General features: G+C 40.8%; 1 protein-coding gene across 2 annotated transcripts in view; it reads left to right on the plus strand.

The window, feature by feature from the left end:
* The first annotated feature begins 462 nt into the window (after nt 1-462).
* Nucleotides 463-15451, plus strand: part of COG3 (component of oligomeric golgi complex 3) — a 31772-nt gene continuing 16783 nt past the window's right edge. Inside the window, exons 1-13 of one of the 2 annotated variants that reach the window (XM_080552803.1) lie at nt 463-689; nt 2316-2462; nt 2992-3053; nt 4426-4591; nt 6064-6138; nt 6261-6353; nt 6643-6768; nt 8969-9049; nt 9230-9273; nt 9488-9614; nt 10083-10174; nt 12007-12146; nt 13408-13568. In XM_080552803.1, coding sequence (XP_080408929.1) covers nt 519-689; nt 2316-2462; nt 2992-3053; nt 4426-4591; nt 6064-6138; nt 6261-6353; nt 6643-6768; nt 8969-9049; nt 9230-9273; nt 9488-9614; nt 10083-10174; nt 12007-12146; nt 13408-13568 — 1485 coding nt within the window. In that variant the 5' untranslated portion in view covers nt 463-518. Of the gene's footprint in view, nt 690-1036; nt 1088-2315; nt 2463-2991; nt 3054-4425; nt 4592-6063; nt 6139-6260; nt 6354-6642; nt 6769-8968; nt 9050-9229; nt 9274-9487; nt 9615-10082; nt 10175-12006; nt 12147-13407; nt 13569-15451 lie in introns of those variants that run through there. The other variant, XM_080552804.1, reaches the window with a different exon arrangement.

The raw sequence follows: 15451 nt of genomic DNA on the forward strand, positions 1-15451 counted from the left end.
ATCTCCCCTATTTCCCCATTCCCCCATCTCCCCCATCCCCCATCTCCCCAAATTCCTCATTTCCCCATCTTCTCCAATTCCCCATCTCTCCCAATTTCCCATGTCCCCATTTCCCCATGTCCCCAACTCCCCATCTCCCCTATTTCCCCATGTATCCCACTTCCCCATTTCCCCCAGTTCCCCATCCCTCCATTCCCCCATCTCCCCCATCTCCCCAATTCCCCATCTCCCCCAATTCCCCATTTCACCCATCTCCCCGTTTACCCCATTCCTCAGTCTCCCCAGTTCCCCACTATCTCCCCCACTTCCCCATGATTTCCCCCAATTTCCCCCATTCCCCCCGAGGCGGCGGTGACCTCCCACCGCTAGGGGGCGCTCTCTCCCCCCTTCCCTCCTCCCCCGCCCCCCCCATGACGCACGTCCCCCCCCCGGCCGCCACGCGTCCTCCCGGCGCGTCCCCCCGGAAGCTCGCTCCGCGCTCCCTCCGTTCCGCCCCCCTCCGCGTTCCGCCCGCCGCCATGGCGGAGCCGCCGCCGCCGCCGCCCGCCGAGCCGGCGGGGAGGGAGCCGCGGGACCGCCTGGGCCTCTGGGACCGCCGCCCGCAGCCCCGCGCCCCGCTCAGCGACCGCCAGACAGACTCCGTGCTCGAGCTGAAGGCGGCCGCCGAGGACCTGCCCGTGCCGCCCGAGGTGAGGCCGGGGGGGAGGAGGGGGCCCGCGGCCTGCCCCCAGCACAGGGTGCCCGGGACCCCGTCCAGGCGCCTCGTGCCGCTCTCCCGGGAGGAGACCCCACAGCCTCTCTGGGCAGCCTGGGCCAGCGCTCAGCCGCCCGCCCAGCACAGAGGTGCTGCCTGGTGCTCAGGGTGAGCCCCCTCCCCTGACCCTCCTGACTCCTCACTCCCACCTTTGGCTCTCAACAGGTGTCGGGAAGGTGGAAGCGACCCGGGGGGGGAGCAGACCCACCCCTGCCTCAATCCCTTTCTGTCTAATTCCGTGCTTCCTGCTTTTCACGTAGATGCCCGCACACGTAACCGCTGGCAGGTGTCCAGAAGGATCGCAGGAGGATGTCCTGCTCCTGGAGCGGGGTCGTAAGGCTCTCAGAAACCTCTGCCGCGGGCGCAGTTTTGTGGCAGGGCACTGAGGGCTTCAGCTAAATGTTCCTGGCTGCTGGTGACGTGGACTGGGACAGCAGCTCCTCAGCTGCTGTGAACAAGCAGGCTCTGATGGGCTCTTCTTTTCCTCAGTAATTTTCACAAGAAAATCCCCAGCTCCGCAGCCAGGAACCTGCCCGGTTTCCTCCAGAGGGGTAGGGGAGGGTGGGCGATGTATAGGAAGCGAACAAGATCTGTCACTCGGTGTTTTCTCACGCATGAAATCTTGGTTGTTCCTTCTTTGACAGAGTAATATGATCAGAAAATCAAAATTTTACTAAGCAAGTGACTTTCTAGAGAGATACCAGGTTGTTTTTAAGTAGTGTTTTCTGTTTTTTTGTTACTCGTTTTCTTAGCAATAGAACTTCTGTGAAGTGAATCAAAAGGGGTGTTATGCTAATTAAGATCATATAACAATGTTTGTTTCTTTTTGAATTATTTTCACCATATGAGCTGATTTTCATCTCCAGTCATGTTTAAATAACATTTCTCTCAAGTTACTTCTTTCCATATTTTTATTGCTTAAAAAGTCATTGCGGCTGATAATTCCTATTCAGCAGGAACCATTCCTTGACTTCTAAAAAAAAAATTCAGCTTGACTTCTTCACTTAAAAAGTCTTTGAAAGAATCTGAAATTGTATTTCCCAAATAAGTTCTGGGAGCGTAAAATCATAAATTTTCCAAGGACTTCTGGCAAGGAAATTTGACAATTCCTGTACTGTGGTCTTGCTGTGTAGCATCGACAGTAGTGGTATTTATTTTTGCTTCTACATAATTCTGAGTTCTTATGTTCTCAGATACTTTTCTAGTACATTTCTTGAAGTATGTAATCAGCTAAATTGGAAATTAATGCATTGGTATGTCAAGTACATGCATATTCAGTTTCAGTTCCTACACAAATATATAAATACTTACACTTATATAAATACTTACATTTTCCGACTTTAAATAAATACATTTGTTGGGTGTTTCTGAATATATATAGCTGTGCTGGTGCTTGGTGTATTATCATATTGATTAATAAAACGTCCATTGCACTGATTACTTCAAAAATAAATGCTAGTATAATTTTCTTAAATTGATGCTTTGGATTCTGTTACTGTAGTTGAGCTGAACATACTCATTTTTAATAAACTGACTAAAGTTTGTGTGTTTTTGTGAGCAGCTTCCAATCGAAGATTTGTGCAGCCTAACATCCCAGTCTCTAAGCGTTACGTTGACGGCTGCGGTGCCAGAATCCACAGAGGATGTTCTCCTGAAAGGATTTGCCATGCTGGGGATGGAGAATGAAAGAATTGAAACAGCACAGCAGGTAAACGATTCCGGATAATCTCCAAGGTGCAGTAATCTTCTTCAGAGGGTTCTTCGAATTTTTTTTTGTCTCCTGCTCAGCTTTTGGTGGTTTCATTATTTTTTTTGTCAGTCTTTAAGATGCATGAAGAAACTGTGGAAAAAATCATTCGAGTCTGAGCTCTTGAGTAACAGATACTTTCTCCATTTTGAGTGGAGTCTTATGTGAGAGTAAGGTGGTGTGGCTCCCAATATCGAGGAGTGGCAGATCTCCCCCTTTTTTATTGTGAAAACCTTGCTTGTTCTTGTGCAAATAAGAACAGATGAAATTCCTTATTTCCTATTTTACTACTGATGGTGGTGTATTTTTATTTTTTTTTGATTAGTAACTAAGTTCTTAAACCTCTCTGTTTTTAACAAAAGCTCATCTTCTGAATTTCTACTTAATTGATCTGTTGTTTTGGGGGGTGAGAGAGAGGGTGGCTTTTTTTTTTTAAAATTAATTGCATTGCGTGTGAGGTGTGTTGTTCACACTATAAAATCTCTTCTAGTTCTTCTCGTGGTTCGCTCAGCTACAGACACAGATGGATCAAGATGAAAGTGCCAAGTATAGGTAAGTGTTCTTCCTCAATTTCTTTAATTTTAATTATTTTAAATCCTGAAGTACTTTTATCTTGTCCCTATAATCTTAGCATGCGCTTGGGGTCACCTGGCGGGGAATGTGTTGGAACAGCGGAAGCTTTCTGAGGCTGAAAGCCCTTCTTGAAGGCTGTTTCCCTTGTGACAGAGCAGTTAGAGATGCAGATTTCCTTCCAGACTGCCTAGTATATTAAGACAGTTTGGAATTACTTTTGGCTTATAGGCTGAGCTGTAGACAAAGGCAGCCTGAGAGCTATCTGAGAGCCTTTTCAGCTGCCACTGCCGCTGTAGTGGCGTGCTCTGAGGGCGACGCTGGGCAAGCAGGTGCGGGCGGTATTCTGCTGTCACCATTCAGTTCACCAGGGCCTCTATCTGTGAGGGTGTAGCTGCATTGCCAGCGTTCCTCGACACTTTGTTTGGCTCTGCTTTTGAGACATGGCATTCTCATCTATTTTTGTCTGCCTGACTTTTCCATCAGGCTCAGAAGAACTCCTTTCCACTGACTTCTGTGAGAATCTGTAGCAGGGCTGAACGGCGTAGCCAAACCTGCTGTGGCTTCTGTGGAAACTGGCCCGTGTTTTGAAACTTTACAAACCTGCCCTTGGCTATGAAGAGATTGTGCTGAATTTCTTCTCTTTTTTCTATTTATCTTTGGTCTATCTCTTCTGCTCTTGCTCTGACATTTGAGGACGTGGCGTTTCCTAAAAGCAGAGATCGAGGCATATGCTAAAGCCCACGCTCAGATCATTAGCAACCTGTAAAGAGCGGCAGCCTTGCACTTTGGTAGTTGGCATGTTCGTATTACTGCAGACAGACACGTGTGTGTGTCATGAACACAGGGCGGTTTGTAGGATGGCCAGGAGGAGTAATTATATGTAGGAGGCCAGAGGAGCAGGGAAAAAAGAAGTTGGTTCTTTGCGTGTTGTACATTGATGGTGAATGGTGAACTGCAACAACTTTGGGAGGGTTCTAAAAGGAAACTGAAAATTGTATAGAAAAGGAGACCCAAATTAATATTGCCCCTGTTGGACACAAGGCAGGTAGAATTTGGCTGCTAGCAGTAGCCTGCAGGAATTGCTACGTGTGTTCTGTCCATTTAGGCATTATTTGCATGCTCTAGACAGGCTGCTATTCCAAATCCTACAGCTTTGTTATTTCTGCAGGTCATGAAACACGTGCTTACTGTGCACGTGAGCTTGGTGCCAGTCTCTTATTCCTAGAGTTAATTTGTCTCAGGGAAAGGTACTGCCAGTGTCCCTGTAGGCAGCTGAATTTGTAAATACGAAAAGTGAAATTGTGCTTGTTTTCTGTTGATTCTTCCCCCCCCCCTTTTTTTTTCTCTCTAGGCAGATGAGGGATTACTTGTCTGGGTTTGAGGAGCAGTGTGATACTATACTGAACGACGTGAATAGTGCCCTGCAGCACCTGGAGTCACTGCAGAAACAGTATCTCTTTGTGTCCACGAAGACAGGAACGCTGCACGAGGCCTGTGAACAGCTTCTGAAAGAGCAGGTAAGCTTCGGTGGGAGGATTACTGGAAGCTTCCAAAGTACCATAAAGTTTCTTAGGCTGAGGAAACTTGTGAGCTGTGGTGACAATCCCTCCCTTTCCTTTGGAGCACCTTTCCAGTGTTTCACCTGCAGTTCAGGGTGTAAGGCTCTGTGTAGTGGGATGTTTAGCATGTGTTGATACATGCTTCAATCAAGAAGGGAGGCTGGTTGATAGGAGCTTTGGTAATCGATGCCTGACAAGTACAAATCTTATTGAGATCAGTAATTCGTGTCAGAAATATTTTGAGCTGGTTATTTGAAGAAGAAAAGTGGATCTTTTTCTCCAGTTATTAGCTTAGTTCCCAGATATTCTCTTTCCCTTTCCAGCAGGGATAAAAGCAGACATGCTTTCTTAGCCCTCAGAACTTCAGTGATCCAAGGTTGTTGAGGCATGATGTTGCATGTAACTTGTAATTATAAAATATCCTGGTCCAAAATTAGTCTTATTTTTATTCTGCTTTTCAGGGGGAGGAGAGGGAAGGACGAATCATGAACTCTTTGTCTTTGCTTTTACTCATAAACTATTGCCTCGTTTTAAATATGGCATGAATATCTTTCATAAACAGCAGAAACATAACACATACTCGTGGTGTAATCGGAATTTGTTTGAAGGAATGGTTAAAGAAAGAAGTACCTTGTAAGAGAGGGATGGTAGAGAACATGTATTTGTCTCTTTTGAAAACAAAAACTTTTAAGCAATTTTTTGTTGGTGTCTGCCATCCTCATCCCCACCTGCTGTAGTAGTTGTACATCTTTGTGGAAGAAACAATATCAATTTCAGATGAATCGATAGAATAAAGTTCTTAAATACATAGATGAGAATTAGAAATACTGTTTACGGTGTTGAAAATAAATTACAGACTAAAATACAGTTCCAAAAACTTTTGACCTTCTCCATGCTTGCTGGATAGCATGGGCTGTTTCAGTGTACAGAGAAGCAGGATTAACAAGTTCAAAGAGAAAGCAGCTTCCAAGTTACTATCTCTGCATCTCTATGCTGACTTTTAAGAGTTCTCCATTTTTGTGGATGATCTGAGATGTTCCAAACTGGAAAAGGGAGAACTTTTAAAGGCTCCAGTCCTGAAATACAAGACTTGGAGTTCTCTGAAATACTGATGTCAGCGCCGGTGTTTGTATGCAGGACTATCTGTGGAATGCGGACAAACCTGTAGAATAGACTTTTTAAAGACACTTCTGAGAGGAATGTATCTTTGAGAGAGAGGCAGAGAGAGAGCATGCACTGCTATATTCTGCGTGTTTCGTTGTATTTGTTCAGGTGCATGTTATTTGAAGATAGTTAACACTAGTGTGTGTTGAGATGCTGAGAGTGTTTTACGTCTCAATTTTGGGGAAAGGGAGGCTGATTTTTTTTTCCCGTATTTAAATTACTTGCTGAGTTATTGGTTTTCTGTAATTTATTGCTTTTTTTAATAGTCAGAACTTGTTGACCTGGCTGAAAACATCCAGCAGAAACTTTCTTATTTTAATGAGCTGGAAAACATCAACACAGTAAGTATATTATTTCACTGTTAATAATTTTAGCAAATGAAAATGTACTAATCTTCTGAACTACATCACTAAAATTAGGTTACATTGGTTATAGCAATGATGCTTTGTCTTGTTTTCCAAAGAAACTGAATTCCCCCACATTGTCTGTGAACAGTGAAGGATTCATTCCCATGCTGGCTAAGCTTGATGATTGTATTGCATATATTTCATCACATGTAAGTAGTTCTGAATTGTTTCTAGTTAAGTCTTAGGTTTCAAAACTATGTATTCAAACTATTTTTTTTTCCTCTACAATATCCTGTCTGTCAAATACAGTCAGAAAGCAATGATGACAGTTTATATACTTAAGAATATTTTTTTTTATTGAATATACTTAATGTTTTTATAGACTTTTGCTTTTAGTTTGTGTAAATTAGCATTTCTGGCTAGTAGAAGTATCTTAAGTTTTGATAACCTTTTGACTCTTTTTGTTCTTATTTAAAATGGGTTTCTTGTTTTTTCCAGCCAAATTTTAAAGACTATCCTGTATATTTGACCAAGTTTAAACAATGCCTTTCTAAAGCTATGCACCTTATCAAGACGTACACTGTGAACACACTACAGAACCTCACAAGCCAGTTGATGAAAAGGGTAAGGGGGATCAGTAAGTGGTATCTCAAGCTGTACTGAAATGTGTGTTGTAATGCTATACGGTTTTATTCTGTTGTCGGTTTTATTTTGTGGATGGGAGGTGTCAGCAATTGTCTGTGAAAATAGGTCAGTCCTATCATGGGTGCCACAATGTTTGTGTGGATTGGCCAAGTTTCAGCCAAAATCTGGCAGAGACTTGGTGATCTAAAAGGAAAAAAAAAAAGAAAAGAGGGAAGTTGGAGACTAAGCAGATGAAGTTGCCAAAGGCCAGGAATGGCTAAGTAGCTGAGTTAAAACTGCTGAGGGGCAGCAAGCAGCTGGCCAGACGGCATGCTTCCCTGAACTGGTTCGTGCACAGCAGCTCTGAATCAGCCACAGCACGTGCTGCTATCTGTGTTGACAAATGGGGAGGTGCACGAGAGAAATACGGTACTGTGGGGATTAGCTCTGGAGATGAATTGTTAGAGATGTAGAGAGGTTGAGGGGAATACTTGAAGGGTGGACGCAAGAGGCAGGAATCGGGATAAAACCTGTTTTAAAGCACAACAGCTCTGAGTTCCTGACGTGAGTCTGCCACTACTATGCTAGGCAGAAAGAATTTTGGGGTGCTTTTGGTCATCTAAATAATTCTTCTTTGATAAGTCCGTGGTGCTTAGCGTAGCTGCAGAATAACTGACAGGTTCCTCTTGGTTTTGCTACTCTCTTTTGGTCAGTTTTAAAACGTTAACAACGATGTTCAGGAGTCACAGGGAGCAGTTAGGTGCTTCATTCCTACTCACTCCAGGGAGTTTTGGCATAAAGGTGAGTAGGGAGGTTTTCTGGTATTAAAACATTAATAATCTCATGATGCAGTATTTTAGCAGAGGAGAAAGGAGAGGCAGATGTCCTTTTCTGCCTGTTTTATTTCTTTCTCTGATTAATTGTTGAATGCTTTGCTCAGTCCTCTTATAGTCAGACTTGGTGTCTTGAGGGATAACCAGTGAAACTGAAAGATGCTGGAATTGAGAACTGATACAAATGAAGGGATTTTAGGCATTTTTTGTGGAAACTATTGCTAAAGGATACTCTCAGAGTAAAGGTCTTGGTTAAATGGCATTGAACGTGTTCCATGTCTGGTATAAAATGACATATTATTTAAAAAATCAAGATAAAAACTTGGTATAGCTTGGTTTGATGCCAGCGGATTTCCATGACTTAGGAGAATCCAGGCAGAATTGGACATTCCTGTTAATAAGCATGTCTGCAGAACAAAGTGAAACCTCTTTCCCAGATTTGAACTGCTGCTTAGCAGTCGTAAGTCAGGGAGGAAACCTCTACCAGGAGACAGATGACCTTCTTCCCATCTGCATGTTTTTGTGTGTGTGTGTGTTTTGCATATTTCTCCAAGATACCTTATGTTCTTATCTGCTAGAAGTGCCAAGTGATCTTTAGCTGTGGTCAAGTGTTGAGTTTTCCTGTTGTGGCATAACAGAGGTCTTGTGAGGACTGTTAAAGGGCTGATGAGAACTAGACATTCTTCTGTGTCACACCTCACGTGCAAGTGTCTGGGCATCGCAATCTGTGTTTGAAGGATGATCAGGTTGCTCACAGGGGGGAAATGAAGAGGAGATAGGGAAGACAGGATAGTTTTCCTGCCCTCACTGTGCTTCAGGAGAAGGGCATGTGCTTCTTTTGATGTCATCAGTAGGGATGAGGCGAAGAAAGCTGGTTGCTAACCAGGGTTTCTACTGTGCTGCGTTAGTGCTAGAGTCCATCCAGATAATCTAAGGAGCCGCAGGAGCAAGTGCCTGAAAACTTGACCTTCTAGTTGAAGCTCAAATGTGCGTTGAAATTTATCTTCTCAGGTCTGGGACAAGACCTGCAAGGGAAATTTTGTTCCATTGTAGTACCATGGATCAAAGAGCAATACTCAGTAGTACTGTGGCAGGTCCAGAGGAAATTGTTATCTCAAATGGAGAGTGTCGTAATTACTGGAAGTTACTTTTGCTGTAGAGACTGTTCGTTGAAGCTTTCATCGTGGCTTTTGTTCTTCTATCTGCCTTATCTGAGTTCTGAAACAAGCACGCCTTTCTAGGTGGAAATTGTCAAAGACTGTAAAAATCCAGTTCCCTGTTTTAGAGCCTGATTTTCTCAGATGGTTAATGCTAGAAGTCAAATACAATATTTTCCATTTTAACCAATTATCCACGTCTTCTTTCAGGATCCTTCATCTGTGCCAAATTCTGACAATGCCTTCACACTGTTTTATGTAAAATTCAGAGCAGCTGCTCCCAAAGTCAGAGTAAGTAGACTGGTAGTTAACTGTTGAACATAAAGCTTTGAAAATGGGTTTTAAATTTATTGGTAGTGTGAATACAAGGATTGCATATTAACTGTCCAGGGAGAAGATAATTCTCAACTATTGTCCAATGATAAGAAAAACTCATTTGCTGCTAATAACTTTTTTCTTTTTATTTATTAGACTCTTATTGAGCAAGTAGAGCAAAGATCTGAAAAAATGCCAGAGTGAGTATATCTATGGAATTTATTTTCAGCTATTTTAAGTTTTAAAAATCTTTATTTCTATTTTAATAAAACTTTCTTTTAAACAAATAATGTGTTAAACTAAAAATTGAAATTACATAGACTTGAAAGAAGATATTAAAATTAATTTTATGTTTACCAGAAAATAAGCATTAGGATGTTGTCAATGTTCTAATTTCTTGATTGTTTGGCCTAGGTATCAACAAGTTCTCAATGAAATCCATCAATGTTACCTCGATCAGAGGGAGCTTTTGCTTGGTCCGAGTATCGCCAGCACCGTTACAGAATTAACCAGTCAGAACAACAGAGATCATTGTGCTTTGGTAAGCAGAGAGTGGTCATGTGTTGTGTTTTTTTTTTTTTTAATATATTTTCATTTTTCCCCTTCTCTCAGTAAAACTCATTTATTTAATTTGACCCTTTACACACAGAATTATGAGATTTTGTTTGTGGTTTTGAATCATATGAAGTTTTTAGTGATTTTTTCAGTTAATGTGTTTTGCGAAAGATTCTTCTGTAAAAACTTTGCTCTGCTACAAACCTCAGAAAGGGTTATTTACAGAAGCATGAAATGTGGTTACTTAAATTTCATAAGAAACAAAAAGGGACAGTATTTGCACAATGAGCACTTATTTCGCTGGTAAAATCTTTTTAGGGTTGTAGTTGATCTCAATTTTCAATTTCATAAAGCTTCCATTTAATCATATCTGTAGTTATATAATACATGTCCTTTGGCACCGATGCAAGGAAAATCATTTAATAATCAAGTATTTGTATTTCTCTGCACACAGGTACGAAGTGGTTGTGCCTTTATGGTCCATGTATGCCAGGATGAACACCAGCTTTACAATGAGTTCTTCACAAAACCAACACCAAAACTGGAGTAGGTGGTACATGCTGTTTTTGTTTTACTGCATATAGTATTTACGGTGTTGTGATATGGCAGTCAACAATATATGGCAGATAGGGTGGTATTGAAGTGGTTTGGTAATAGCCAGCATGAAAAAAAAAAAATCTTAGATTCTTTTATGCATCAGGATTTGATGCTCTTGTGTTTTTTCCTTCAAGTGAAGCTGATCATTTACATTCTTTGTAAGTAATCTGAGTAATGTAAATGGTCAGAGAGATAGTGACACACAGTTGCTTTGGAAGTAGGTATAGAAGTTTTCAATTCTACAGCCCATAACTGTTTTTGTATTAGGCTGATAAAGACACACAAAGCCTGGCTAAAAATCCTCCATGTTGCAGAGTTCTGAAAGATGTCTGAACCTTATGGATGGACTCCAAAGCCTAAGAAATTCATCAAAGCGTGGAGGTGTATTCCTCTGAGCAGGAGCATGGGAGAAGGGGTCATAGATAAGGGGTCATGGTTACTTTTAAAATATATATCTCGGGAAGATAAAGTTCTTCTCCCAACTCTCTCGTTCCTTTGTTGGAAGTTTGAGTAAAGAGTTGCAGTAGCTGTGATGCTACTCTTTTCTTTTTCCTTCCCTGAGAAGGAACTGTTCTCTGAGAAACTGAGGTCTCATGTGAGATGTGCTCAGGATTTGAGGTGACCTAACTCAGTTGACTTAAGAGCCAATTTAGTCCAAATCCTGAAGTAAATGTCCTTCCTTGAAATTAGTACAGAATATTGTTCAGAAAGAAATTTCCTCACTGTTGCATTACACGCCAAGAATGAGAGCGGACAAGAATGAGAGCGGTTATTTTTGAATCAATGGCATGTAGTTATCCCCTGTCATAAGAAACTGTTTCCCTTTCTTGCTTATACCTAAGTAAGGTGTTTTGAGGAAAATGTTTCAAATACATTTGAAACATTGGACCTTTGGTACAAAAGTACCTTTTTAGGTTTTTCTTAAGTGCATAATAAATAACCTCATTTTTTCTAAAGTGCTGAGATACTGAGAGGAAATAATAGTAAGGTGTCTGTATACAGATGCAAGAGTAGAGATGTGAAATTGAGTGTTCTGTTTAATAAGGCTGATGAAACTTTCTTCTTTGTTTCTGCTTTTAGCATAAAGGGGGATACTCTTTTATCAAGTGGCTTGTAAAGCTATAGAATTCTAGAAGAGAGACATTAAAAATGTTTTTTTCTGTGAGCGTTCACCTTTTGTTTTTCAAGCCCTGAAAGGAACTTGAAGTGTCCTTTTTCTGTTGTCAGAGATTCTTATTGAATTAAAAAATGTGTACAACACAGTAAACTCATTAACTGCAGTATACTGTAAATGCTTACATATTCTTAGTGTTTGTATTTCCTAGTCTAACTGGGAGATTAGCTGCTGACGTGATCTGAACATTCAAATAATCTGTGACTAATAAAGGGGTCATTGAGTGGCAAAAATGCCTAGAATGAATGCCATTCGTATCTTAACCAAGACACACATCTATGTGAGCAGTAAAGAAATATTTTAACAAATGGAAATGGAATTTTTGGTGTTTGATACTGCACTGATTTCATAACTTCAGCTAGACTGGGAAGTGTGTCCTGCAATGTTGGAAACAGTTATAGTAGAGCTTACCAAGATTTTCCTTGATAGGAACTTGGGCTTGTTTTTTAAACAGTCCTTTATTATTTTTATGATAGCATTTTGCATTGTTTTCTCACACTCATTTAAAAAATCCTTGCCATAAAATAACCAGTATTTGTGATAAGATTTTAGGTTGATTATTGAGGGATCCTGAAATGTTTTGCTGTGCTTCATTTTTTCTTCATAGCGAGCTCTTGGAGAAGTTGTGTCTTTCACTATATGATGTCCTGCGGCCAATGATCATTCACGTTATCCACTTAGAGACACTGTCTGAACTCTGTGGGATTCTTAAAAATGAGATGCTTGAAGATCATGTACAGAACAATGGTAACTCAGAGATGGAATCTAATTGCTTTTAACGTTCTGTCTAATTGATAAAATTATTCAAGAGCACAGGCAACAAACTCCCTAGATTTTTTTTTTCTTCTCTAATGGGTCTTAAACATGTCAAAGATGAGGTAAGGTTATTTTAAATAAATTATGGCTTTTTTTGTTTATAATAGCAAGGTTTGTATTTTATGGGTCTGTGTTTTATCTTCACTTAAATTAATATCCCGATGTTATTGAGTCCCATTTTCTGTAGATTGTACAAATACAAACAACCATTCACCCAGCGAATGGCAGACTCCAAGACTGATATAAATGAGTCTTTTCAAATGAATAAAGTGCTTCATTTGGCTCTGCTGATGCAGCATCCATACAGCTTTCTGTATTCCTTTTCTTTTATCAACATGTGTACCTGATTTTTGTTCATTTTCCTGGACATAGTGGTTCCCTGGTTAGAAATTGTAACTTCAGCAGTGGAGTTGGCAGGTTTTGGAGTTTTAAGTGTTCAGTGTCCATGTTCTATTAGAAGTGGGCTGACCATCAAAAATACCTGGTAACTCATTTCCTTTCTCATTACCAGCATGTGATGGAATAATTTCACAGTCTTAGCCATGCACCAAGTGATAAACAGAGATCATACTTGGTAGCTGGTATATAACAGCGTAGCTCTTTGTCTCTGAACTGTGCCAATATCATGAAGGATTGTTCATTTTCCTGGAAGCAAGATTGTAACACTATTGGGAACAAGGAAAAAAATTGTAACATAGTCCTTAGGCTAATCTTAAGAAGTGAATGACTACTATTAAACTCAGGCTGATACAATAGTTCTCAAGCTGGACTTGAGCTGCTTTGGATCATCTGCTGTGTTGGGTAGGTAGGTGAGTTAGCTTGTCAGCTCTCAGTAGTCATACTGCAGGCATTGGCTGTGATAAAACCAAAGCACATAGGTCTGGTATCCAGGCAGAAATGCCCCTCTGACCAGCCTTAAGTAAGCACAGCTCTCAACTCTGACGTGGTGTCTGATGTTGTGAGCGGGAGTTCACGTTTTCACACGTGATACAAATTTGGAGAGCTACAATGACTGCAATATGGAGTTCAGCAATTCCTCGTTTGTCACAAATTTGTCTGCATGCCACTAGTCCAAAAATGGTCTGCCTTCTGCAGCAAGTCAGTTTTGTAACAGTTCTGTATGTGATACTTAAACTTGTGCATCTATAAACTTGTTATGTAATTAAATTAACAATTTTTTTTTCTTTATAAGCTGAACAATTGGGTGCGTTTGCTGCTGGTGTCAAGCAGATGTTAGAAGATGTACAAGAGCGTCTTGTCTATAGGACACACATCTACATTCAGACTGATATCATAGGCTACAAACCTGCTCCGGGGGATCTTGCATATCCTGACAAGTTGGAAATGATGGAGGTATACGATCAGCTTTTATTGTCCTTGATTTGGTTTTCTTTTTATACGCAGTATGTACATTTGTATGGTATAGTGCTTTGCAGATGGGATTTTCTGTTTTTTAGGTGTATTTAGTCTTACTGGCACTATCAAAGAGGCACCTGCTGATTAAATTATGACCCTAAACTGGATGTCAGGAAGCACTTCATGTCACGCTCAATAAAACTGGTGATAGTTCTCACAGTTAACGGTTTTATCTAAACTTGAAGCTTCTAAATTTTCCCTCATAACAGTAAATTTTTATTTACTTTCAAAACTAGTAGGTGTTACTTGGTGTTCTTCAGTTGAGCTGGAGTTGAAGAGAAGCTTTAGACAGGCGCAGTTAGCTCCAGGTTTGTTTTCGGAACTACTGGTCAACTAGTGTTTGGTATGAACGTGGGTACACTGCACACAGATGATATGAGGGGAGACTTGGTTTTGCCTTTATATAATTTAACATGTCATCAATGGTTTCCAGTTGCCTTTTTGAAGTTCTTACCAGTATTAGCCATTTTAGCAGTCATTCCAAGCCCTTTGACTCAATGTTCCTAGTGAAAGGAATCAGGCTAACTCTACTTTGTTTAAGAGGTCAATACTATGTTGATGAAATATTCAGAATGAGAGTACTCGCTAAATTAAAAATGTGTCCAATGAAAGACTTCAAATTGGTTTTTTTTGGCTAGAGGAATCTGTATTTGATATGCAGCTGGAAGGTAGCATTACTTGGAAGGGATTAGGCATAACAAAAATCCCCCAAAATAACTGTTGCCATTCATTTCATAATGAGGCTTCCTAGCTGTCAAAGGATGGAGCTGGCAAAGAATGATAATTCCAGCATGGATTGGCAAGATGCAGATTTCACTGGTCCATTCTGCTTTTCATTATCTACCAGAACAGCTGGTGGTCCTTAGAAAATCATAGGACTTAATTGCAGCTGATGTGTCAGTAGAGAAACTGTTGTTTCACTTTGGAATCAGATCATTACTTAGCTCTAAAGCTTCTGTGTTTTACGTATATATGTGCGTAGATGTGTGTATTTCTTAGGGCCGGAAGACATTTAACATTGTAGAACTCTATCTTATTGTGTTCAATTTTTGCCTCTAAACAGGCAAACACAGTGAGAAACCTCTTAGTGCTGAATTTGCATTGCTATAGTCTTGTTGTTATATGTGTTTAAAACTTTTGCTATGTTACAGTTTATGTCTTTGATTATAAATGACACTCATAAGTTTTTAAGAAAGGATTTACAAATCCTGAAGGTAGTTAATTTTGTAGTATCCTTGCCCTTTATGCTGAAAGTTTAATGACCAAAAGGTTTTCGAAGAAAAGGCAAAACTAGTAATTGAGAAGCCCACCACACAAAATGTAGCTAAGTGGGATCCCTACGTTCAGGGTAGCTAATGATCAGAAGTTTTACCAGTATGACTGTTTGGAGTGCAGTATTTTTACTAAATCTGAGTGAATATAACTGAATGCAAAAATGATTGTGATAATTTTCTAATGTTAGCTATACCTTCCTTAGGTTGGGTTTCTGCATTGTTTGCTTACATAAGGCCTTATTTTCATAGAATCTCAGAATGGTTTGGGTTGGAAGGGACCTCAAAGATCACCCAGTTACAACCCCCTGCCATGGGCAGGGACACCTCCCACCAGACCAGGTTGCCCAAAGCCCCATCCAGCCTGGCCTTGAACACCTCCAGGGATGGGGCATCCACAGCTTCTCTGGGCAGCCTGTGCCAGGGCCTCACCACCCTCTGAGGGAAGAATTTCTTCCTAACATCTAATCTAAATCTGCCCTTTTTTAGTTTAAAGCCATTCCCCCTTGTCTTATCCCCACACTCCCTGACCAAGAGTCCCTTCCCACC

The sequence above is a fragment of the Anser brachyrhynchus genome (genome assembly GCF_964034855.1).
Source record: "Anser brachyrhynchus genome assembly, chromosome: 1".
Taxonomy (NCBI): Eukaryota; Metazoa; Chordata; class Aves; order Anseriformes; family Anatidae; genus Anser; species Anser brachyrhynchus.